This window comes from Heliangelus exortis, chromosome 4 (assembly GCF_036169615.1).
Source record: "Heliangelus exortis chromosome 4, bHelExo1.hap1, whole genome shotgun sequence".
NCBI lineage: Eukaryota > Metazoa > Chordata > Aves > Apodiformes > Trochilidae > Heliangelus > Heliangelus exortis.
In genome coordinates this window covers 42207499-42231917 of record NC_092425.1, presented here as the reverse complement: position 1 = coordinate 42231917, position 24419 = coordinate 42207499, and the positions used below count along the sequence as shown (strand labels likewise).

The 24419-nt window shown below is 46.8% G+C and overlaps 3 protein-coding genes and 1 long non-coding RNA gene across 6 annotated transcripts in view; 3 read left to right on the top strand and 1 right to left on the bottom strand.

Annotated features, from left to right (window-relative positions):
• Window positions 1-183: 183 nt before the first annotated feature.
• Window positions 184-1942, top strand: LOC139796373 (alveolar macrophage chemotactic factor-like). Of its 2 annotated transcripts, none has more exons than XM_071744283.1 (4): window positions 184-954; window positions 1128-1257; window positions 1438-1521; window positions 1651-1942. In XM_071744283.1, exons 1-4 carry the CDS (start codon window positions 891-893, stop codon window positions 1670-1672), a joined length of 300 nt encoding a protein of 99 aa, XP_071600384.1. In that variant the 5' UTR covers window positions 184-890; the 3' UTR covers window positions 1673-1942. The 2 variants fall into 2 exon arrangements, with proteins under 2 accessions (XP_071600384.1, XP_071600383.1); XM_071744282.1 differs by having other exon boundaries at window positions 193-954; window positions 1648-1942.
• A 245-nt stretch (window positions 1943-2187) lies between these two features.
• On the top strand, window positions 2188-3453 carry LOC139796233 (C-X-C motif chemokine 13-like). Its single transcript, XM_071744122.1, has 4 exons — window positions 2188-2307; window positions 2477-2612; window positions 2985-3068; window positions 3180-3453. The coding sequence occupies exons 1-4, from the start codon at window positions 2244-2246 to the stop codon at window positions 3355-3357; spliced, it is 462 nt and encodes a 153-aa protein (XP_071600223.1). The 5' UTR covers window positions 2188-2243; the 3' UTR covers window positions 3358-3453.
• A 5085-nt stretch (window positions 3454-8538) lies between these two features.
• Window positions 8539-24419, bottom strand: part of CNOT6L (CCR4-NOT transcription complex subunit 6 like) — a 35240-nt gene continuing 19359 nt past the window's right edge. For both annotated transcript variants that reach the window (XM_071744119.1, XM_071744118.1), the window contains exons 2-12: window positions 22819-22940; window positions 22185-22371; window positions 21253-21338; window positions 20702-20791; window positions 19796-19864; window positions 16974-17131; window positions 15865-16019; window positions 14293-14444; window positions 12954-13178; window positions 12103-12305; window positions 8539-11094 (exon numbers count right to left, since the gene is read on the bottom strand). In XM_071744119.1, coding sequence (XP_071600220.1) covers window positions 10882-11094; window positions 12103-12305; window positions 12954-13178; window positions 14293-14444; window positions 15865-16019; window positions 16974-17131; window positions 19796-19864; window positions 20702-20791; window positions 21253-21338; window positions 22185-22371; window positions 22819-22930 — 1650 coding nt within the window. In that variant the 5' untranslated portion in view covers window positions 22931-22940 and the 3' untranslated portion in view covers window positions 8539-10881. The remainder of the gene's footprint in view (window positions 11095-12102; window positions 12306-12953; window positions 13179-14292; window positions 14445-15864; window positions 16020-16973; window positions 17132-19795; window positions 19865-20701; window positions 20792-21252; window positions 21339-22184; window positions 22372-22818; window positions 22941-24419) is intronic.
• LOC139796236 (uncharacterized) lies at window positions 14438-20708 on the top strand. Its single transcript, XR_011725901.1, has 3 exons — window positions 14438-14559; window positions 19351-19492; window positions 20278-20708. It is a non-coding gene; the product is annotated as an uncharacterized lncRNA (long non-coding RNA).

Sequence of the window (24419 nt, the reverse complement as noted above, 5' to 3'; positions counted from 1 at the left end):
TGCTGATGCCTCTCTGGGAACGACTTTGTGACCCTTCCCATGCGACACAGTGTGTGCCAGGGTGGGGGTTTTATTACCCAGCGTGGTGTGTAATAAATTATCCATGTAAAATTCGGGTATTTGGTTGGTTGGTTGTTGTTTTCCTTTTTTTCTCCTGTTGTATTTGCTCCAGATCTTTTGTAGAAAGTTGGCAGAGCTTTGTTAAACCCCTCCCTCCTCACCCTCCTGGACCTGAATTTGCCATCGTTTGCCTCTGATGCTCTTTAACAGATATGCCCTGGGCATTAAAAATGTTGTTTGTGGGGTGATCCACACGTGTCCCACATCCAAGCACAGGAATTCCTGATGGGGCTGGGGTTTGGAGGCAGTTGTAGGGCTTCTGGAAGCAATAAAGGCCAGCCAGAGAATCCAGGGGATGGTTGTGAGGTCATCTGGCAGTAATAATAATAATAATAATAATAATAATAATAATAATAATTTGGCAGTGTTCATAATATTAATAAACAGTAGCAGCAGCTGTTGGGGGGAAAGAGCAAAAGCAAACACCACCAAAGCTGGGGCTGGGATGCACCTTGCAGGGAAGAAAATGGAATTGTTGGAGGACCCCAAAAAAACCTGAGCAGATTCCTGGGCTGAGAACAAGGGTCTGGGGGGGATGAGTGCTATCTCCATCAGATGGTATCTCTCCCCTTGGTAGGAAGGGGAAAGTGGAGCCAATTTTAGGAAGCTGAGGGCCCCACCAAGCTGCTTTTTTGGTGATGCAAACTCATCCAGGAAAGGAGCTGGGGTGAAAACCACCAGGACTCTGGGGCTGCCCCCCTGGGCTGCCCCACTTCTCCTATTTTCCAGCTCAAATAGGGGGGTGCTGCCAGGGACAGGGAGTGGGAGGCATGGCTGTGCTGCCAGTCCTGCTGCTGGGGGTGCTCCTGGTGACCCAAACCCCCGGGGATGCAGGTGAGGCTGGGGAGGATGCTGGGGAGAGGGGAGGGGGGTGAAGTTTTTGGGGGGGTTAAACACCAGCGAGGCTCACTGGGGGGCAGTGATCCTGCTGGGATGTGGGGGCAGAGTTTTGGGGGGGGCAGAGGGGTTTTGGGTGAGGAGTCAGTCGTGGCCCCCTGTTCCTCCAGCTCTCCTGGAAGCCAATGGCAACCTGAGCTGCCGCTGTGCCAAGACCACCAGAGCCTTCATCCCCCCCTCGAAATACAGCAGGGTCGAGGTCTGGCCCGTGGGGAGCAGCTGCCGGCGCCTGGAGGTCGTGTGAGTGTCCCGGGGGGGGTGGGAGAACGAGCCCCCTGCTCCTCCCTCCTCCCTCGTCCTCCTCCTCCTCTCCAAATTATTTCACTTTTCTGCTCTTTTTCTTGATGACGAGACCAGGGTTCGGCTGCTCCAACCTCCCCACCGGAGGGGGGAAGTGCTGAACCCCCCCGTGTTTCCCAGGATTAAGCTGAAAAGCCTGGAGAGGCTCTGCCTGGATCCTGACACCCCGTGGGTGAAGAAACTCCTGCGGGACCTCCCTCACCTGTAAGCCCCCCCCACCCCAAGCAAAAGAGGCTCCCGGTGGGACCAGGGGCATCCCGTGGGGAGGTGACACCCCCATTTTCACACATTTCTTCCCCCCACCCCCTTTCCCCCCTCTTCTGCTTTTAGCAGGAGGAAGAAAGCTCCTCGCTGAGGAAGCTGCCACCGGCGGGACAGACAGATGGGACAGACCCCCCCTCCCCATCCCGGGGTCACCATGTCCCTCTGCGGAGGAGGAGACCGTGCTGCTCCCCGATTCCTGATTTACCCCCCCACTTTTTTTTTCCTTTGCATTTGATGCATTTAAACCCATGAAAACGCCACTCCCTGCTCCCCCCCCTTCCACCCTGTGGCCATGCTCCGGCTCTCCCCTCCGGGCAAGACAGAGCAGGTCCAATAAAGGGGACAACCCCCTGTCACCATCGCTCATGTCCCTTCCTGCAGCGTGCGGGGGGTTCGGGAGATGGTGGGGGAGGGGGCACCGATATTTCTCCATCCAGAAACCAGGAGGTTTTGGGGGCGGCCAAGGTGGTTTCTACCTTTTTTTTTTTTTTTTTTTTTTTTTTATGGCAGCGTGGAGTGGGGGAAGCGAGGGTGGGAAGGGGAAGCGCGGGGCAGGTCCTTTGCGTGTGTCTCCCCCCTCCTTGGCGTTTCCCAAGCTGTGAAATCCCCTCCGGCGGTGGCTTTAAAGCAGCACCCGGGGCCACTCCGGGCGGGCGTCGAGGATGCGGCTGCTGCCGGTGGCCCTGGCCCTGTCCCTGCTCCTCAGCAGCTTGGTGCCAGGGGGCGGTGAGTGACCTCGGGCTGTCCCTCTGCCCCTCCAAATGTCCCCGGGGGAGGGGATGGGATGGTGGCGTGGGGTTGGTGGGATGAAGGTGATGGGGGAAGGCTCCCCCCCCTTTGTCTGTGTCCCCCACCGGGGGCCGAGACGGGGGCTGTGGGCTGCTCTTGGGCACAGGTCTGTCACTGGAGAGCCTGCTGACCAACATGAGGTGCAAGTGCATCAAATCGACCACCCAGGTGATCAGCCTGGGGCTGATCCTTGCCATCGATGTCACACCGCCGGGCATCCAGTGCAGGAGGAAGGAGATCGTGTAAGTGCAAAGCCTGCAGCCCAGCTCCCTGCTCGGGTACCAGCACACAACACCCGGGGGCTTACACCCTCTCTGGAGCCCCCAGGTGTTGAGGTGACCCCTGCAAGGGGATGCTGCTGCCTGGTTTAATGGAGGTCACCCCCAGCATGGCACAAAAAAATCACCTCTCTCACAGGATGGTTTGGGTGGGAAGGGATCTTCAAGATCACCTTTTTCCAACCCCCCCTGCATGGGGAGGGACACCCCAGAAGGGTTGCAGGGATGTGCTCACCATCATGCTGGGGAGCAAGAGGGTTTTTCTCTGCAGACAATGGTCAGGAAAAACCGGGGAAGAGGTGTGCATGGGGCTGAGGGTTTCTCCTCACCTTGCAGCCTCACCCTGAAGAAAAGCAAGAAGGTGTGCGTGGCCCCCGAGGCAGCCTGGATCCAGGTGCTCATCCACAAGCTGACTCAGAGGTAGGCAACACCCAGCCCCCCAAAAAACAAGCAGGGTTATCAAAGGCCTTGGCAGGACCATCCCCTCCTTCTCCCCACTGCTTTTCCATTTCTTCCCCCCAAAACCTGCAGGAATTCCACCAAAAAAGCAGCAGCGCGGGTGCGGCGGGAGGTGGAGCGGTGGGCCCGGGGAGAGGAGAGGAGGAGGAAGCCCCCGGGCAGCCCCCTTGCCCCATCTCCCCTTCTGCCCAAGGGGGGTAAGAATAAATCACCTCCCTCTGGGTCCTCTGGGGGACCGGCTGGAGCCTGAACCCTCTGTGCCAGGACACACCAGGGTTTGGGGGGTTCGGGATGCCCCAAGCTGTTCCTGTGTGAGGTGGCAGCAATAAAAGGATGAATGTGCTTCCCCCTGGGCTCTGGCAGCTCTTTCTGCAGGGATTGGGGTCAAAATTGGGGTTTTTAGAGTTAGACCAGCCCGTGGCACTGGGAAGATCTTGGCTGCTTTGCTGCCAGGTGCTTCCTCGTGTGCTGCTGTTCCTCTCTCCCAAGTTTTGGTGCCTTTTCCTGAAGCTCCTGGGAGGAGCAGGTTGTGTGATGGGAGACTGGTGGGAACTGGATGGACCCACGGTGCTGGTCCCCAGTTGCACAAACAGGGGAGAAATGAGAGATATTGGGACCATTGGACTGCTCTCCATGGACCCCCATTTCTCTGGGCTGGACACGAGGGTCCCCTGGCGTGGCAAGGGGTTGTCCCCTTGGCCACGTGGGCTGAGGTGACACTGCTGTGCCTTGTAACCTTGCATGAAGTTATCACTGTGCAAAACTTTGGCTGGGACATGCTGGCAGTGGGTGTCTGAAGCCTGGGGACCCCCCAGAAAGGGCAGGAATCAAACCTGCCTCACCCACCCCATCATCCTGGATGCCAAAAACATCTCCTAGGGCAGTGACACACCTGGCTGGTCCCCATGTCCCCCTGCTCCCCACCCAACTGCTTCTGAGGAACCACAGCAGGGGACAAGAGGGGTTGCAAAGGGCTGGTTATTGCCTACAGAAGGAAAGAAAACTACAGGGGTAGGAAGAAACAAGCAGGTATGGAGCCCTCTCCACCCCAGGGGACCAGTGCCCCGTCCTCTGCGGGGCTGCAGGGGGGGGGGGTGTTGTTTAAATTAAAAAAATTTCAATTAAAAAACCAATCCACATGGTGGCAATTGGCTCCCACGGCAAGGTTTTAATTTCAAAGTGTAATTACAGGGGGGAATCTCACTGTGCCACGGTGCTTTCTGCAGAAAAGTTCTTTCAGGGGGAAGAGAAGAAATGGATCCTTTTGTAAAAGCCAAGGGGAGAGCTGGGGAGAAGGTTGATGGTGATTTATTCCCATGGGAAATGTGGGATGAGGTCTCAGCTGAAGGCTGCTGCTCTTGCAAGCGTGGTGACAAGGGTTGGGGTCAAACTTTGCACCTGGAGACCCCCCCAGTCCCCATCTCAGGGCTGGGAGGCAAAATGGGGGCCAGGGAGGCAAAATGGGGGCCAGGGAGGCAGCAGTGGCTCTGGATGGAAAGCTCTCAATGCACAGTGAAGTTGTTTCATCAAACCAAGAGTAAACCCCCCTGGAACTGCAGTGTGAGCACATCTGGGAGTGACCCTGCAGCTTCCCCCCCTCCCTCTGAACTTCCACCTTTTGGGGGACAGGACCTTGCACAGCCAAGGCACAAGAAACCCAAGTACATGAAACCCCTGACCTGCCAAAACAACCCTGGGGAAATGGAGTGAGAAGATGAGCCCAGGAACTGCTGCTCCAGCCCAGCCTGTGGGTTTATCCCAGCATCCCAGAGTGCCAGGGTGGAAGGGACCTCAAGGATCCCCTGCTCCAACCCTTCTGATATTATTGTTTATCTCAGATCTCTCAGCACCCCAGAGAGCTGAGACTTCAAACTTTCCAAAGTGGGGGAATCCCCCCCTTCCCCTGGGAGACCATTCCAAGGTCTGACTGTCCTCATGGGGAAAAATTTCCCTCTTGTGTCCAATGGGAATCTCCCCAGGAGCACCTTGTGCCCATTGCCCCTTGTCCTGTCCAGGTGACTCCTTGTGACCAGGGAGTCTCCAGCTGATTTGTGGCCCCCTTTAAGTTCTGGAACATCACAATAAGGTCTCCCCTGAGCCTTCTCTTCTCAAGGCTGAACAAACCCAGTCTTCTCAGCCTCTGTTTAGGAATTAAGGGCATATTCAGCTAAATCTGGTGCTCACAAACACTTTAATTGCTCAGAAAGCAAACACACAAAGCAATAATTAAAAATGGAACACAAAGCCAAAGTCAAGTAACATCTCACTTAGAAGGAAAGTCACCACGAGGCTGTTGGGTTTTGGTTGTTCTGGGGGTTTTTTTGGTGTGTGCTTCAGAACAAAGACAATTACAGACAAATGCAAACTCAAGTAAATGCCAAAACTGTAGGAACAGCAAACAGAGAGGAGAAGCCCACGTAGCAGGATTACTCCAACCTTCACTACTCACAAAGTGAGAGATTTTGCAAGCTAAACACCTTGTAGGATTGAAGGAGGGAAAGGAAAAAAGAGAGAGAGTCATAACACTTGGTGTGCTTTGCTATTTGAGCTGTTTAGAACACCCTGAAGTAACCAAGTGCCTGGGTGTTCCTTTATCTTCAGGCTTATTTTCAGATATACTCCCAGAAACTCTACTCCTGAAGTCCTTCATCCCCATATGTAGCCAAGCCATCAAACTTTCCCATCTCTTAATACCTTTTAGAGAGGCAAATAATTTTTGTTAGGATGAAAAGTTTTAGAAGGTGTTAATGCTGTCCCTTTTTTGACTCTGCAACCCCTGTGCCTGCCTCAGCCCCCTCTGCTTTTTGTCCCTGTCCTCATTCCCTGGAGGAAAAGCAGCCCCTGGTTGGTGTCAGTGGTCACAGCAGACCCTGTACCCCTCAGGGCTGTGCCTGAGCCCAGAGCCTTATTCCCTCCTCCTAAAATTACATTTAATTTTGAAGTGAGTGCTTGGCTGGTGCTTGGCATGGAGCCTTCAGGCATTAATGGGTTCCACCAGGTTCTCCTGGGGTTTGGGTTGCCTTGAAACACCTGAAGGGTGGAGAAGGGAGGGGATGTGACTAATTCTGTGATCAACTTAAACCTGGTGAGCTGCAAGATGCTTTTCCTTACTGTGAGATGGAGATCCTCAGCTAACAATAATATCAGAAAACCCAGAACCTCTGTCTCTAGGCCTTGGTTCTTTTCCAGTCTCTAACAGTTCAAGTCCTCTGCTCCCCTGGGTAAAAACCCTCCAGGACCAAGAGCTTTATGGGACCCAGGGAATTAGCAGGTGCCCAAACCACAGCACTGCTGAGGCCAAGGTGAGCTGCAGTGAGTCCTCTCTGCAGGTTGGGTTGGGAAGATTGCTCAGGAAACATCCCAGCCCTGTGCTGGCAGAGGGGGACAAGGACCTGCTCCTCTCTGGCTGTAGCTGAACCACTTTGTGGGAAGTGTCAGGTAAGGACTGGCTCAGCTCAGGCATCTCCCCACACAACAAGGTCCTTCCTGAGGCTGGAATTGGGCCTTAGATTTCAAGCAAAACACCTCTGCAGAAGCCAACCACAAAGGAACAGAGAGGTGAGGTTGCTGGGGAAGGGACAAGTGCTGTTTGTGATTAAATTCCCTTTTAAACCAGTATGAACCCCACATGGATGTGGTTTTGCTAACCCAGGGGATGGATTTGGACTGAAAGACCTTTTGCTGCACCCTGCTGTGCCAAGTCTCATGCCAAAGGAAGGCTTTGATCCTAAAAGCTGAAAATCGTGGAAATTAACTAACTTCTGCTGGGTTTAAATCTGGTTTGCAGATAGTTAAGACCAGGCAGCTCCTTCTGGCTCCTGTCCCTACCAAGATGGTGTGAACCATGTGCTTAGGAGTCCCCAAAGTGTTTCCCCAACTTGTCTTCTAAACTAACAGAGAAAATCTGAATTTTAACAAAGCCCTTTTTGGCTTCCCCCCCTCCCCCAGCCACCTCCCCAGAACCAACCCCCTGAGAAACAAATGCTGTGAACCTTTGGGATCTCCAGTTCTCACTCACAGCCTGGCCCTGATGTCTCCTCTCTCCCTTTCAGCCTTTTGGTCCCTAATAGCCCAATATTTGGGATGAAGTCAGAGCTGCTGCTCAAGCAAGCAAAGGCAGCAAGGTGGGAGACCCTGCCACCCCTCAGCATTACCAGGACACTGAAACCCACCCTGTGGGTTTGAAAGCTGCATTGGGTCAGTGGGAAAGATTAAAAGTCAGAGATTTTTGTCTTGGGACTGATTCCTGAGACCTTTCCTGGCTGTGTCTGCACAGAAGGAGGGGCTTCCCACAGATAGAGAAAGCTTACTGATAAAATGAAATATTTGCTAGAAATAAAATGAAATGAATGCTAGAAAGAGGTGAGAAAAGCTTTTAGGGAGGCAAAGAGGAAGGAAAGATGGGAATGGGTCTGGGACCCCACCGTGCTGTACCTGACTTCAGCACGTGGTGCACAAATGTTCCATGCTCCTGGTGTTGAAAGAAGGAAACCAAAATATTCAGCTACATTGTACAAAATTCTTTCTTTTTATATATATATATATATATATACACACACACACACAAACCCCCAGATCTAACAGATTAACCATACTGAATTTTAAAAAGTTGCTTCTAGAAGAGTGTTGGATTTTTTTTTATTTTCTCTGCTTGCTTTAGGCAGTGCTGCTGCTTAGGAGTTGACACCAGGATTTGGGAAAGCAAACAGAGCCAGCAAGGAGCAGGGAAGGGCTTAGGAGCTTTTTTTCCAGGTTTGGTGCTGGGAACAGGGGGGGTCAGAGATGGGGAGAATCGATGGTTCCACATCCACCTCTGCTTGGGGGCAGGGATGTTTCACTCTGTTAAAAAAAAAAAACCTACTGGCAGCTTCCATCTGGGTGGAAAGAAAATATGAGAGTCACCATCTGGGTGATGGTTTTGTTTGCCAACAGGGATCCCCATCCTGTGGAGGAGGCTGATGGCATCCTGCTCCCTCACTCCTACAGCAGAAATTCCCTCCAGACAGGGATGTTTCTGCCCAGCTGGGAAAAAAGCACAACCCCCTCCCTGCTCCTGCTGGGAAAGGAGAAGAAACTCTCTTGAGCCAGACAGTGACAGGTGAGTAAACACATCCCCAGTTATGTGCATGGATTGAAACATAAACCAGACTCTTTTTTTTTACAGAAAAAAAAATCCAGAGGTTTTGTGCAACATTTTAAAGTAATTTTTAGTTTTTTTTTTTTAAAAAAAAAACAACACAGCATACTGGAGGTTGCAAAGAAGCAGAGAAAATCCAATTTAACACCTTCCTGCAACAGAACACTCAGTTAGAAACCCAGGAGAGTCAAGCTGAAGCAGTTTACAGTGTTTGCCAGGGTGGGCTTTGTTTTGTGTTGGGTTTTTTGTTTTTTTTTTCATCCCCATCCTTTCCCACCTCGATATTACAAAAGCTTGCTGTTGGGTTTTCTTTTTATTAGGAAACGGGCTCCTCTGCAGGTCATGTACAATCACAAGTGAATTTTAAATTCCATTTTATACAAACATCTCAAAAAAGAAAAAAAAAAAAAAGAAAAAAAGAAAAAAAGAATAACATTGGGAGTGAAGTATGGTAGGAAATATTGCTCACATTGCTAGTTAACATGCGTGGAGGCAAAGGAGGAGAAGGGTTGGTTAGTGCACACCTCCAGAGCAGAGCATCCCCCCCTCCAAAAAAGATACAGTAGCTGATTACAGAAAGGTAATGTCCACAAAATTAAGTTTTTCATGCTATTCTACTTTCCAGTACTATACTCTCAAATCCCTTTCACAAGGTCTCTGCACAGGCCAGGTGGAGGAGGCTGAGGTATATTCAAAAAGATTCCTGCCCCTAGAGGAAAATCCAGCTTTGCCCAGGGCTGGGGGTTGCCATTTGCTTTCTTTTTTGTTTGGTTTTTGGGGCTGCACAAAGCAGCTGCTGGACCCCACCTGCACCCAGCAACCATCACCTCCCAGTTTTTAGGTGACAACAATAGGTGATGCCTCCATTTTTAGGCACTTCTGTACAAAGGGAGTTGTCATTTCCTTGAACCCATTTTTCTTCTTGCATTCTGTCCCACACCACCCCCTCCCCAGCCCCCAGCAAGAGTCAGGGAATAATTTCCACTCTAGGTCCAATTGAGTTTTTTTTTCCTTTTTCTTTTTTTTTTTTCTTTTCTTTTTTTTTCTTTTTTTTTTTTTTTTTTTTTTTTTTTGGTTTTTGTGGTTTTTTTTCCCCCCCCTCTGGATAATTTCCTATGTATAAAACGACAAAGGAAATGTTAGAATTAAAGAGCAGAGGAACAGCCTGACTTGGCAGTTTTTTGCAAGACAGAAGATGGCTCCTTGGTATTGAAAACTAATCTCACAATTCAAATTTGACTTTTTTTTTTTTTTTTTTTTGTTTCAGTATACGAATGAGACATAAATATAGGCTATCAATCTGTTTAAAAATTTCATTCACATCATGGAAAATTTTTTTCATTTATTAAAAATATCACATTTTTGAGACTAGAAACAGTAAAGTGCATGAAAAGTTTAAAATATAAATTCAAGAAAAATCTTATAGCAGCAAAAAAGCAGAATAAAGAAAAACTTAAAAACACAGACACAACCTTTTCCTATCACTGTGCCATATTTGTTTGTTTGTTTTATAAACACGAAGCAGCCAACCAATTTGTTTCAGAAAATTGCATTATGTTTAATGCCTCTTGAGGCACAAGGTTTGGAACTGGCCACCTGGAGCATAAAAAGAGAAAAAAAAAAAAGAAAAAAAAAATTTCCAACACATCCAAAGAGAATTAACAGTTGGGAATGAACCAGCAGCTTTATAATTCAACCCTGAACGACAACAGAAAAGAAAGATTGTTTTAAAAGTGTGATGGTTATTTGGCAACTAGGGTCAGGAAAAATAATCCAAGGAATGCTGATGGCTACACCCCTCACTCCCCCAGTGAAAAAAGGGCTCTGGCAGCTGCTCCACAAGCCCTGCAGAGGCAGAAGGAGGAGCATTTCCAGGGGCTTTTTCCTGTACCCTACACTTATGAAGCACTGAATCCCAGGTTTCCCATCTTTGCAGCTGAACTTTGGATAGAGGGAACCATTAAATGCTCACCTGCAAAGTCCTGGGACTCTGCTTTGCTGGCAGTTTTGGTTTCAATGGAATTGCATCAGGAGAATTTTGACCTCGAGTTTCTTTTTAACCCATCTTTGGCTTTCTAATATCAGTTAGACAAGGGCCACGCTGCTAATCCTTTACAGTCAGGTATTTAAGTGCTTTGCTAATGTGCAAAATTTCTTTTGGATGCAGAGTTCAGCCTCTGTTTTGGGTTCAAACAAACACTGTTGCTAATATTCTTCCTACAAACCAAGCATTTCTGTTCTTGCTTTTTTCTTTCTCCTAAAAGGTCGGCTCGTTTTGCCACGTTCTGGAAAAAAAGCATCATCTTGAAATAATGCTAATAAGCAAGTTTTTCATCTTGTTTGTCCGTTTATAAGTGCAGCTTCCTACCGAGAAACAAAACAAAAAGCTTGCCAGTTAAAAAAAAAAAAAAAAAATTTAAATTAAAAACCTGGAAAGGGAATAATACTTTGGTTCCAGCCCTAGTGCCAAATGATACCAATATGCACCCAAAAATGTGCAAAATCTCATATATCAAACACATAAGGAAAGGAGCTTGAAGAAGCAGCTTAAGGTTGGCCATACTTCACTCCTATATACTTTGATTTACAAGTGTACAGGTCCATGACAACAGGTCCTGGCCCTCTGAGGGGCCACCACTACCTCCTGCTAGGCAAGTGCACCCCGTTGACCAGAGGCAGGAGCGGAGGATGGAGTTCGAGTTGTGTTAACAGTGAGAAGTGGTCAGAAGGGATGTGAGGGTGTGGACACCCAGTGATGTTGTTGTCAACCAGCCACTGAGGGTCCAAAGGCCCCAGGACACCAAGCACGTTCATGTGAGTGTTGGAATAGAAAATGTAGTCAATCACACCCTAGGGAGAAAGAGAAACACGAGAGTGAGAACAGACCTGGCTTCTGGCAAGGGGAGCTCCAACTGCCTGCAAGTGATCATTAAACCACAGGTCAGAGTGACTTTAAAACTGAAAACCAGCAGCAAAACAAGGAGTTGTGGGGGGTAGGAGTTGTGGGGGGTAGGAGTTGTGAGTGGTGAGGGTTGTGGGTGGTAGGAGTTGTGGGTGGTGAGAGTTGTGAATGGTAGGAGTTGTGGGGGGTGAGAGTTTTGGGTGGTAGGAGTTGTGGGTGGTGAGGGTTGTGGGTGGTGAGAGTTGTGGGTGGTAGGAGTTGTGGGTGGTGAGAGTTGTGGGTGGTGAGAGTTGTGGGTGGTGAGGGTTGTGGGTGGTGAGAGTTGTGGGTGGTGAGGGTTGTGGGTGGTAGGAGTTGTGGGTGGTGAGGGTTGTGGGTGGTGAGAGTTGTGGGTGGTAGGAGTTGTGGGTGGTGAGGGTTGTGGGTGGTAAGAGTTGTGGGTGGTGAGGTTTGTGGGTGGTGAGAGTTGTGGGTGGTGAGAGTTGTGGGTGGTGAGGGTTGTGGGTGGTAAGAGTTGTGGGTGGTAGGAGTTGTGGGTGGTGAGGGTTGTGGGTGGTGAGGGTTGTGGGTGGTGAGAGTTGTGGGTGGTGAGGGTTGTGGGTGGTAGGAGTTGTGGGTGGTGAGAGTTGTGGGTGGTAGGAGTTGTGGGTGGTGAGAGTTGTGGGTGGTAGGAGTTGTGGGTGGTGAGAGTTGTGGGTGGTAGGAGTTGTGGGTGGTAGGAGTTGTGGGGGGTGAGAGTTGTGGGGGGTAGGAGTTGTGGGTGGTAGGAGTTGTGAGTGGTAAGAGTTGTGGGTTGTAGTAGTTGTGGGTGGTAGGAAAGTGTCCAGCCAGCGTAGGAAGCGGTGATGAAGAGCATAAAGGAAGAAGGAGAAAGCCAGCCACTGGTCAGCAAAATTAAGGCAGCATCCTGGGGAGCCCAGGCCAGTGTCTGCCATTTCAGGAAAACCACTGCTTACTTTGAAATCAAAAGTGTAATTGGTGTAAGGCATCAAGTTGTTTTCATAGGCGCTCTTGAGCTGGAAGCCGTGGGTGATCCTGCCCTCGGCAGCTCCGTTCTTCCCATTGCCACTGAAGTTCATCAGACACTCGTTGTAACGCAGCTCCTTGAAGTCCTTGTGGTTGTCAGCTACTATCCCATTGCTCAAGTATTCCACTACACCTGTTGGCAGAGGAAAGGATTCAGGGAGTTGCTTGGAAATACAGAGTTCAAGGGAACAGCGGCCTCGGAGTTAAAAGAAAAAAACCAACGCACCACCAAGGCACTCCCTGAGGTTAGAAAAGAGGTTTCCAGCTAATGGGAAAGCTACTCACTGTCCCATCCACACCTTCCTGACATGCCAGCAGGGAACTGAGGATCTCCAGTCTTTTTGACATCCTTTTTGGAGGATCAGAGTAAGCCCAGTGTACTGGTACAGTAGCACATATGTGAGGGGGTGCTAGAAGGGCAGATTTCTAACATACACCTGATATTACTGTATCAAATGTCATGATCACTACAGCAAACCTGTCTTCTTAGAAAGTTTGTGATGCTCAACATCTTTCCTACTTGTTTTTGCTGCTCAAGGCATAGGCATTTACTAAACAATTTGTGTTTTTCCACAGCTTTGCAGGCCCAACCAACTCCTCTGTGTGGAGCACACAGCTGATCACAAAGGAGGACCTGAATTCTCTTCAGCCAGATTTCAAAAGACAGCTCCCCAGGGGTCCCCAGGGAGGGACAAACTGCCCCATCACCCCCAAAGAACAACAGGACTCAAAGGCTCTAAAAAGGTAAGGTAAAAGTGAAGACAAAGGCAGTCAGCCTCACCTGAATCAGGCAATGAGTTGAGATCCGCACACAGCACCAGGGGGATGGAGTTAAGATCTGCAGTTGGGCTACTGGGCCTGCTGGAGGCTTTCTCAAGGATGTTTTTCAGTTCTGAGACAAACATCATGGTCTGAATGAGTTTGACATCTGAGTACTCAGGGTCCCAGTGCATGTGGGCGTTGGCCACAATGAGCAGCTGCTTGTCCACATGAAGAGATTTCATACCTGGATGAACAAAGACATTTTTGCTCAGGGAAAGGCTGATGGGTGAATGCAGCAGATTCCCCCCCCTTAGCATTCAGGGTCCAGCTACTCTGAGTCAGGCACACTGTGGAAGGATGTGCTTTCATTGCTGGAACAAGGGCATGACCTGAACCACTACTCCTTTCTCAGTTGGCAGCATTTACATATTATGTGACAAAATCTCTTTCATATTGCAAAAAAAAAAAAAGAGCCAGCATAACCTGGTGCCATTCACATTCCTCCTCTACTCCTCACGTGCTCACCACTTGACTCTGCACCACTATTCAATATTTAAGGCACAAGGGAGTTTCCTGACTGTCAGCTGCCATGGTAAGGCAAGTTGTTCCCTTGGGAAAACAACTCCAACCTGCTTAAATGAATGCAGGATGAACCCAGCTGCTCCCTAACATTACAGCTGTTTTTACTACTTATCTGAGAAGCAGCACTCTGTGGCAGAAAGCCACAGGCTGCTCCTTCCAGTCCTGCAATTCAGAGATGCTGCTCATTTGAAGGGTAAAAAAAAACCCCAATCAATAACATGGACATGCAGATAGAGCAGGGTTGGCATAGTTGAGCTGAAGTTGTCTACTGCATCTGATCAAACTTAATGAAAATGTGACAGTCAGTCAATCAAGTGGCATGAAAAGATACCTGATAATCTCATTCTTCCACAGCAGTATATTAGCACTGTCATCTTATCACTGGGGGAGGATGGAAGGATTCAACCAAGAGGAAAAGGAAGAGTTGAAAATAGAAGTTGAACGTTACCAATGACTATTGGTAAGAGCATTTGCATGTAAACACTCTGAACTTGGGAAAACTTTATTTTTCAAGTGGAATTCAACAGAGCAAATAAGCAGGGACAAAAGCTTGAAAGGACTGTGCAAGCAGGCCAGGAAATCATCTCACCTGTGTCCTGGCCTAGCCACTGAGGGGCCACAGTTTCTCAGCTGAGCCCAGCAAAGAATGTTTGCTCATCTGCAAGAGTCTGATTACCACCACCAGTGGCAGTGATGTTTCTGAGAGCCTTCTGACCTAAAGCATAACTCATGTCTTGAGGTGGAACTGAGTAAGATGGCACCAGGGTCATACTCACTTGCTCCAAATAATTCTTTGTGCACCTCTAAGACGACTGCAACCCCGATGTTGTCCTTGGTCATGACACGGTTTAACATAGCTTCTGAGCCTTCTGAGTTAGCCATGGCCACCTGGTTGAACTCCACCGTGTGCTTCTGCACCAGTGTGAACCTGAGGAAGCACAGGGAATCACCTCTGAGCAGCTGGGACACAGCCTCCTGGAATGAACACAGGTTCTGTCTGCGCTCCAGCCTACTGCGCCCAAGGAGAGAGCCTGCAGGACGGGGTGAGGCACATTTCTTTTCTCCTCTCTTTTCTTTTTAAATAAAAACAATTCTAAGAAATATTCCCTCAGTCAGGACAGAGCTCTCAGTCTGGCAGGGGAGGCACTCTCAGGGGAGATGAGATACCTGGGGCTTAGGAAGTGTTTACTTGCTTCAGCGTAGCACTCTGAGAGGATTATTCAGAGCAACACTCAGAGGTTATCCCACCTCCTTCAGGAGTGTTCTAGGCAAAAAATTGAGATGGTAATTAAAGGCTTGCCTGTTACTTCGAGCAAATGCATTTTTTTAAAAAACAGCTTCTTTCAAACCACTAGTTACCACCATTAGTTTTGTGGAATGCATTCTTCATTCCCTTCCAGCCTTAGGATGCCTGAAAGCACCTTGCTTCAGGAAGGCTGAAGGCTACCTACTGGAAGATGGGGGTTTTTTTGGTTTGGTTTTGTCCTCTTAGAAATAAAAACAAGAGTATTAATAGAAAAAAAAAATTACTTTTTTTAACAGCATAATAACCAGTTCCATCAGGGCTTGAAGGTTTGAAAAATGGGAGTTGTTTGTTTCCACAGACCTCCTCTATTCAAAACCAGTCAAGTTGTTGCTATACATGACCTGAAAGGTGTGGTTTTGTTTCTGGAAGCAATGAAAGCTCTGAAAGGGACCCAAAGCTTTGTGAAACTTCCATTCTAATTCCTGAAATCTGTTCTGAGGAAATATGCAGAGGGATACTCAGTGTGGTACAACCTGTGAGCAGTTCACACAAATGAGAAGAATGAATGTCAGCTCCTCTCCTCCCTTGCCAGGAGTTTGATGCTTTTAGTGTAGCAAAACCTTGTGGATCAGGTATTTGATAATGTAACTTTTCAGCTCCTAAAAGCAGAGAGTATTCTGTGGTCCTTTGGCAGTAACACCTCTGAAGATTTAATACCTGGAGCACACCTTGTAGATTTTTACAGATTAATCTTAAAGGGGTGAGACTTCTGCCAAGGAAGGCTGAAGTTTGTAGAGGGTGAGGTATTAATTAGATCTGCCAAAAATGCACCCATGAAGTACAGAGGATTTTACTCCTACCAGCTCTCCTGCAATTCCCACCTTTCTGAAAAGGAATCTTTGTGCACAGTGTGAAAGAAGTGGAAGGACTCTGCTGCAAACAGAGCAGCAAAAGGGAAAGGAGGATCATTCTCTGTAGTGAACTTTAACTTTGGTTTTATAGCACAGTACTCTGGCTACCAGGCACCCTGGGAGAGGGAAGCTTTCAGAGCTAAATCAATCTGGATTTAGTACATTTTTAAAATGCTGCTTCTGCCCCTTACTTTTCAATTTTGAAGAATATTGCACAGCCGTCCACATGCTTTTTCTCCTGCTCAGACATGATTTTGGCACGTGACTTGGGAGAAAAGAATCCATCATATCCTCGTTCTTTCAAGGCTGGCAGAAAAAGGGTGAAGTATTGCTCTGTTTCCACTTCCTGGAATTGAACACAAATATCTTTGGCTAACAAAGTCAAGCACACCCTTCCTATCTCTGCACGGCAACTGGGGCCTGCCTTGGCTTGCAGGCAGCAGCTCGCACCAAAGCAAAAAGCTTCTGTTTGCATAAATCATGTCACTTCCTAGATGAATGGCTTGCTGGAAACAGATTTGCATTCCTGGATATCCTGGAATTCCCCCAGAAAGAGAAAGTGACAGGTGTATTTGGAAGAGCAGTAGATTACAGCAGATAATTTTGACATCTGAATGTGGATACCATCCTAGGTCAAAACTTCTGAGAGGTTGGTAAGATACCCAGCAGCAATTAATATTTAATCTGGAGCACCCTCTTGCACAAGGGTCTCTGGCTGTTCTGGAATGACATGTTTTCTTTGTAGTAGGATTTCAGAGGTTGATCTCTCAAGGTTTTCAGACCAAGGTAACTACTCTCCTCTTGTGGAAGATTTTTGCCGACCAGAACTTGCTTAAAAAACAAGAGGTCAGTTTAAAGGCAGAAGCATTTAACTGTCCCAACACTGGCAATAAATTTCTAATAGCACAGCAGGATACCTGTGCCAATGACAATCAATATTTATCTTTGACCATGAGAGTCCTCTTGTTTGCAATGAAAATATTTTTGAGATTTTAACTTCTGTACCAAGCAGGAACACCCCAGGGAAAGCAGCATTTGGTGCTACAGCATTCTACATTCTCCCCTTATCCAAAAGGGAAAAGATCCAGATCTTGTAGTGCCATTTACCTACTAATTTAGCTAATTTTAGCTCACTCCCTTTGTTTCATGTCATAAAACATAGCCCAAGGCATAACCAAGGAGCTGTGCACACAACTTGGACAGGTAAGCCCCAGACTGAGGTAGCAAGCAGGCAAATACAGAGTTTTCAAAGGAGCACTTTGTTCTAAAGGTGAAAGTTCATGTTTAATCTTCCAGTTACCTGAAGACTAATGATATCTGCATCACAGTTGACAATTTCTTCCATGATTCCCTTTTTTCTGTACTCCCAGTTGAGTGCCCAAGATGGGCAGTAGCCGTAGAGCTGCCGGGTGGCGTATTTGTCACACAAGACGTTGTAACACATCACTGTGAATGAAGCTGGAGGGGAAGGAAGAAAAGCAAAAAAAAAAGGTGATCAGCCTCTGAAATTTACAAATTATGAACTTACTCAAGCCAAAAAAAAAAAAAAAATTAAAAAAAAAAGATCTTACATGGCCTATTCTGGAAGTCAGTGGGTTAAAAAGGCCCTGCTGAGCCAGCAGTACCATGTAAGGCTAAACTCTGTCTGAAAAAAGATCAGCCATTCAGAGAGACTTAGACAGGCTGGAGAGTTGGGCAGGGAGAAACATGATGAAATTCAACAAGGGGAAGTGTAGAGTTTTGCATTTGGGGAAGAACAACACGATGTCCCAGTATAGGTTGGGGGCTGAGCTGCTGGAGAGCAGTGTAGGTGAAAGAGACCTGGGGGTCCTGGTAGACAAGAAGATGCCCATGAGCCAGCAATGTGCCCTTGTGGCCAAGAAGGCCAATGGCATCCTGGGGTGCATTAGAAAGGGGGTGGTTAGGAGGTCAAGAGAGGTTCTCCTCCCCCTCTATTCTGCATTGGTGAGGCCACACCTGGAGTATTGTGTCCAGTTCTGGGCCCCTCAGTTCAAGAAGGACAGGGAAGTGCTTGAAAGAGTCCAGCACAGAGCTACTGAGATGATGAAGGGAGTGGAACATCTCCCTTATGAGGAAAGGCTGAGGGAGCTGGGTCTCTTTAGTTTGGAGAAAAGGAGACTGAGGGGTGACCTCATCAATGTTTTCAAATATGTAAGGGGTGAGTGTCAGGGAGATGGAGTTAGGCTTTTCTCAGTGATGACCAGTGATAGGACAAGGGGTAATGGGTGTAAATTGGAGCATAGGAGGTTCAAGTTGAATATCAGAAAAAATTTTTTTACTGTAAGGGTGACAGAGCCCTGGAACAGGCTGCCCAGGGGGGTTGTGGAGTCTCCTTCACTGGAGACATTCAAACCCCACCTGGACACGTTCCTAGGGGATGTACTCTAGGGGGCCCTGCTCTGGCAGGGGGGGTTGGACTAGATGATCTTTCCAGGTCCCTTCCAACCCCTAGGATTCTAGGATTCTATGATTCTATGATTACTACCAAAACAAGACAGCTATGCCATTTTGCAGGCAATTCTTTATTGCCTTTGAGGAGGAGGGGGGAGAACTAGGGGTAAGTGACAATTAGGACCTGTTCCTCTCTGGATTTGGGGGTAGGGAGAGAGACAGGAGCAGCCGTGTCAGTGAGGCACCAGCTTCAGGCTTAGGTGACCTGCAAGTTTAACCTGTAAAAGCAAACCCAAGCAGCTGTAGCAGCTGTTGGTGCCCAGTGATACTGCAGCATCAGAGAGAAATGCTGCTGTAGAATGCTTCCTTTTCAGGCAGCCTGACTCCAAAACATTTGTACAATTTTCCTAGCACCTGTGCAACATTTTTAAGCTATATTAAGTTGTATCCGTGTCTAAAGGGGGAGAAAAAGGTCTGGGTGAGGGCAGGGAAGAGGAGAAATGAAGTCATACAAATCAGCAAGCACAATTTGGTCATGTTTCAAGATTTTCTGAAAAAGAGAGAAGTCAGCATGCAGCTCATCCACTCATTCAGCTTGAAACCCACTTCTTTCACACACAAACTTCTCAGCTGACTCAGATTTTACACCAGTTTAAAGAGATTGGTAAATAAAACATCCTAGCACCACACCCCTAGAAAGCACTACTCATGTTTAGAGGGAAAAACATGAGGTTTTACTACGAGGCTACCCACAGCTGTATTTTTTTTTTAAACTCACTGTCAAAGAGTATTTCTGCTGTTCAATTGTCTCAGTTTTAGAGCAACAACCAACAGGCTTGTTACAGTGTCCACTGTGGAATAATCCATAGGTCCCTTGCCTAATGCTGTGCTTTCAAGTGACTTCTGAATTCTTTTCCTGCTCAGCAAACTTGATTTAAAAATAAACCCGAAGTCTGTAAAATTCCACTGAGACACTGGCTTGCAAGGGAATTTGAAATAGAAGTGCAGAATTTAATGTTGTGATGGTTTACAGGACTTTAGGCATTTCCTGTTTCTTCCCTTTTTTTGTTTTTTTTTCTGGTTTGCTGATCTTTAATATAAAAAAGGGGACAGATCTTAGCTGCAACATTAGAGTTAACTAGAGGAGGTCTGCCATCTTCATGCTACTAAAAAGCAAAAGTGTAGAGGACTGCTCTGTTATTCTTATTAGTTATTAATCTGATTTTCTGCAATAACTATGTTACCATTTTCTTTCCTTACACAAGCTCACTGATGGTTTTTGAAGGCTCTGTGCAGGATGTGCAGGGGAAGAAGGGCCTGAAGAAATGCAGCCTCTTGCACTTTACCAAAAGCAACAATAGAGGGCATTAAACTGCAGTACCAGGCACTCCACCGGTTTCCTTGCAGGTAGGAACTTCTCAAGAGTCTCACTTTACTCAGCCTGAGCACCAAAAAATGGAATTTTACAGTTCTTCTTATTTATGAGGGATTATATATAAAAAAAATACATATATTTTGCTTGGGGAACAACTACAAAAAAAAAAAAATGCCTAACGTGGAAAAAAATTACTGGTATTCCATTTAAATTACACAAATTGCTCTTTTCAGCCAGATCCATGTGAGGCAGAAAAATTCTCTGAAAATAAAGCCAAAGAAAAGGTTTTTTTGTGCATTGCTGTGTGACCATAGGGAAGAGAACCACAGACTTACCTGAGGGCAGAATTTGGTCTCGGTCTTTTAAAGTAATCCATGGCCTTGGAGGCAGCTGCTCTGGATGAACTACAAAAAATAAAATTAAAAGAATTAATTTTCAAGGTTCATCTTTGTAAGTTACAGTTTCTAAGGCAAAATGATGACTGAACAATAATGTTCCATGCTGTGTTTTGCAACCCCCATTCCCTAAACCTTTTTATGCTCATGGGGAGGCAAAACCCATTTATAGTAAGAGCAAATCTGTCAAGTTTTAAGATTCACCACTATTTGTCTCTTGCTTTCAAATCTAGAAACACCTCATGCTCCTTGAATATTCTGAAAATATTCAGCATATTCCTTGAATATTCTGAAAATATTCAGCATATTCCTTGAATATGCTGAAAAAGGAGGGACAAATCCTGTAGTGGTTCAGACATCCTCTATTCCCTTTTCCAAGGACCTCCCCCTACATCCATAATTCCTGCAGTGTTTTCTCTTAGCAGGTATCAAGTGGCAAACCCAAGAAGTTACAGAACCAGGGAGCAGGATTTCAGTCAGGTACTGGATTGTCTGAATTGCTTTGGTGTTCCCAGCTCTCAGTTTGACATTCTGCTTGCATTTGGGGTGAAATTTCCAGTGGGAAGGATCCAAATGGCTGCAGCAAGGAGAATTTTGCCCTTTGTTGGTAACTGAACAAACAAACAGTGGGAACAACTGGCTGGAACAGGGGAAAAGGTCAGACATTACACTCCAACCTCTCCCCTTGTGTGTTTGCATGGACCACTGGAACCACTTGACACAAAGGCAAAAGCAATTAATGAACCCTCTCCCTTCAGCAACCCAGATTCTTGTTTGAGCAGCAAACACTGTCACAAATGCCTCCTTTTAAAGTACTCCTGTCAGTCAGATTCAGAGGGCTGTCACCTGCTAGATTGTCAAGCATGTAGTTCAGTAGCTTTCGAGTTCCATCTGGATCTTGGTAGAGGCTGAGAATATCTTGTGATAAAGGATTGCCTGCCAACAGCATAAAACAACAGCAGGGTGATTAGCTGCCTGACTTTCTCAAGGCCTCCCAACCAAAGAAAATCTCCCATAATGAGAACAGACAAATTGACTTGGAAGCTATTTAGGTTGCTTCATTTGGAACCTGAAGAACCCCCCCAGTAAGAGATGCTACAGAAATAGCAAGCATGCACAGAAGTCCTTCCCTCCACTCACCTCAGTCAATAACACAGCAGGTTAAAGGGTTTATTTGCCTATCTACAGATGTGAAATAGGCTCCTAAGGAAGTTTAATAGCATTAAAAAAAAGAAAAGCATTGTTTTCTGGACTGCCTGGTCATTTCTGCTACAAGTCTAATACCTCAAACAGACTGGAAGGAAAATGTTGAGGCAACACACAAAGCTTTTGAGCCCAGGCACCCCAGTCATTCAAGAGCACTCCTAGGAATATTTAACTGTAAAGAATTCCCTCACCTTTCAAACCCAGGGTTTGGAGCTGGAAGAGCCGTCCAAGTTCATAAGGCAAAACCCGTAACAGATTGTTATTTAAAAGCAATTCCCTGCAGCAAATGCAAAAAAAAAAAAAAAAAAAAAAAAGCACCTTTGATGAGTATCACTTCAGAAGAAAAGTTTTAGAGTGCTATAAGCTGCTCATCTTCAAAGATGACACTCTTCACCCAGAGGTTTTTTTTTTTTTTGTATTATGGAAAGATAAGCCAGTCTTCCCATTTCAAAGCCCAACTGAAATATTTTCACTTGGGGGTAAAAAAAATCCAAAAAGCCACAAGAACCCCAAAACACAAAATTAAATCAGGGAGAATTTAAACAGCAAGCTACCACCAAGCCTCAAAGAATGTTTCAGAGTAGAAAACTACATAGCTTACAGACATGTATCTGCTGGAGATCAGGAAAGGAAGATAATGAACACAAAAGTAACAATTAGAACTGAAGCTTTGCACCAATCTTCACTTGTTTAGAATTATTTAAAATACAAGAATGGGAAGCCAAAGAAAATTCTCAGTCCCAATCCCAGAATGCAGATCTTTTAAAAGCTAAAGCAGAATTATTTCTCTCTGATTAGAGAGCTTTGCACCAATCTTCACTTGTTTAGAATTATTTAAAATACAAGAATGGGAAGCCAAAGAAAATTCTCAGTCCCAATCCCTGGGACTGAGAACTGAAGCTTTGCACCAATCTTCACTTGTTTAGAATTATCTAAAATACAAGAATGGGAAGCCAAAGAAAATTCTCAGTCCCAATCCCTGGGACTGAGAACTGAAGCTTTGCACCAATCTTCACTTGTTTAGAATTATTTAAAATAAAAGAATGGGAAGCCAAAGAAAATTCTCAGTCCCAATCCCAGAACGCAGATCTTTTAAAAGCTAAAGCAGAATTATTTCTCCCACCTGAGAGATACCATGTTTCCTAGTTCTGCTGGTAAACTTCTGAGTTTGTTGGATGAGAGATCCAAGTAAACCAGGTTGTGAAGCTTGGCAATATCAGGTGGAATGCGAGTCAGATTGTTGTCATTGAGGTGCAGAGCAGTCAGGTGGGTCAGTGACCAGAGGGATGTACTCAGGCTCCGTACCCTGCCTAAAAAACAGAAGCCCCACCTCATCAGCCAGGCTGCTGCTCTCCAACCATCACATCCAAACTAGGAGAAATGCCAGAATATGGGATTTCCAGTGGAGAGACTATCACTTTACTCAGTGCCACTCGCAGAAGATACCTTCGTGTATTTTTTCTACAAGGAGGCTTCAAATAATTGTCCGAGGCTCCCGGTCACAGGGAGAGGACAGAGGTTCAGTTCTGGGGAGCAGGTGTGCTACCCAAACACTTGTGTCTCATCTCAGTTGGTGTTTTAGAGCCACTGGGCTAAATCTGAGCCAGCCAAGCTCAAAGGCCACCTAGTAACCCAGTTAATCCTCCTCCCCAAACTCAGAAAAGCTCTTTTCACGACAGGACCCCCTAGCTAAAAGTGTCTGCTGTGATTCTGGGGCACCAACAGCCCCACCCAACCAAAACTCCAAACCAACTCACCCGAGATCTCTAATTCAGCCCAGTGAGACTTCTTCCCATTGGCTACCTCTTCTGCTGACATGATGGTGTAAATTCGGCGAGGATCTGGAGGATCATATTTTTCCTTTGGCATCCCTGTTAGTCTGAAAGACATTCACAGCCATTACCCCCTGCCACTCAGCAACATTTCTTCAGTTCCCACCTGCCAGGAGATCACCTTTCCCAGTGACACTCCTCAAAAACACATGCCCTGCAGTTTATGTACAATAAATACGACATCCAGCCAACTGCTGCCAGCCCATGGCACGACCCAGGTGCTCAGACCTTGGCAGAATCCAAGCCTGGAATGGAAAAGAGCATTTATTCCTGGAAGTCTGGGTTTCTGCAGCCATCAGCAGCGTCACCAGGTCCTGCCCTGATGCAGACTCTCTGGGATTCCTGGTTTATCCCCCAGGCTGAAGCACAACCTACATCTGAGTTATCTGCTGTGTGCAGAACCTGCAGACAAGGTGACAGCATCCTGCTGGGCACAGCAAAAGCTCAAGGGTGGCTCTTCCTCTTGTAGTTTTCCCAGGGCACCAACCACTGAAGGGCAGGCTCCTCTCCTTTGCTTTCACAGCCATTATTTTCAACACACAAAGCCCCACTTCTGCACTCCTCTTTATACAAGGCTTGAAATTGCAGTCTGAAGGGGAATTAGCTCCATCTTTCTGTTATTTATCTACCTTTAGGTCTGTGTCATTTTCATGCTCGGGTCCAGTCAAAACCTTTTTACTCCTCATGGCCATGAAACAAGCCCAGGTAAGATCCTTGTTACCTGTTCTGATGCTCACAGGGCTTCAGTCCAGCCCAACACTTTTATTTCAGAGGCACTCATGGCTTAAGGGTGAGCTTGCACACACACAAATTCTGCTGATCACATAGGCTGAATTTAGATTCTGATTGAACACAAGAGGAAAACTTTTCACTACGCAGTCAGACCTTGGAATGGTCTCCCAGGGGAAGGGGGGGATTCCCCCACTTTGGAAAGTTTGAAGTCTCAGCTCTCTGGGGTGCTGAGAGATCTCAGATAAACAATAATATCAGAAGGGTTGGAGCAGGGGATCCTTGAGGTCCCTTCCACCCTGGCACTCTGGGATGATTCTATGATTTTTCAGGTTGTTGTCAGAACACAGCTCTGATGTCCTGCTCAACCCTCCAGATGACACAAGGAGGAATCTTCCTCCCTACCTCTCCAGACCATTGTTCTGGGGGAGAAAGACTCAGGGAGAGGTGGGGGAAAAGAGGGGTTCTTTGGTTTAAAACCATAAGGTCAGCTGAATTTGCTGCTTCCTGCTCTTTTTCTCTCCAGACACACAAACCACACAAATTTTGATTTTCTGCAGATCCAAAGCAGCTGGCCTACAGGATGTATTTTTTTTTCCTCCTCATCCATATTTCTCTACAACTGGCTGCAATAGCTGTGAAACTCTTAGAACAATTATAACTCATTTGGTATGCTGAGCTGACAAGGCAAGGAACTATGAAGAACTTGAGGAAACTACTTCAGGTTGGTGTTTTTTTTTTTTTCAGCTCGTCCAACTCAACAAAGAACACAAAGAAACCATCCACACAGCTGTTTT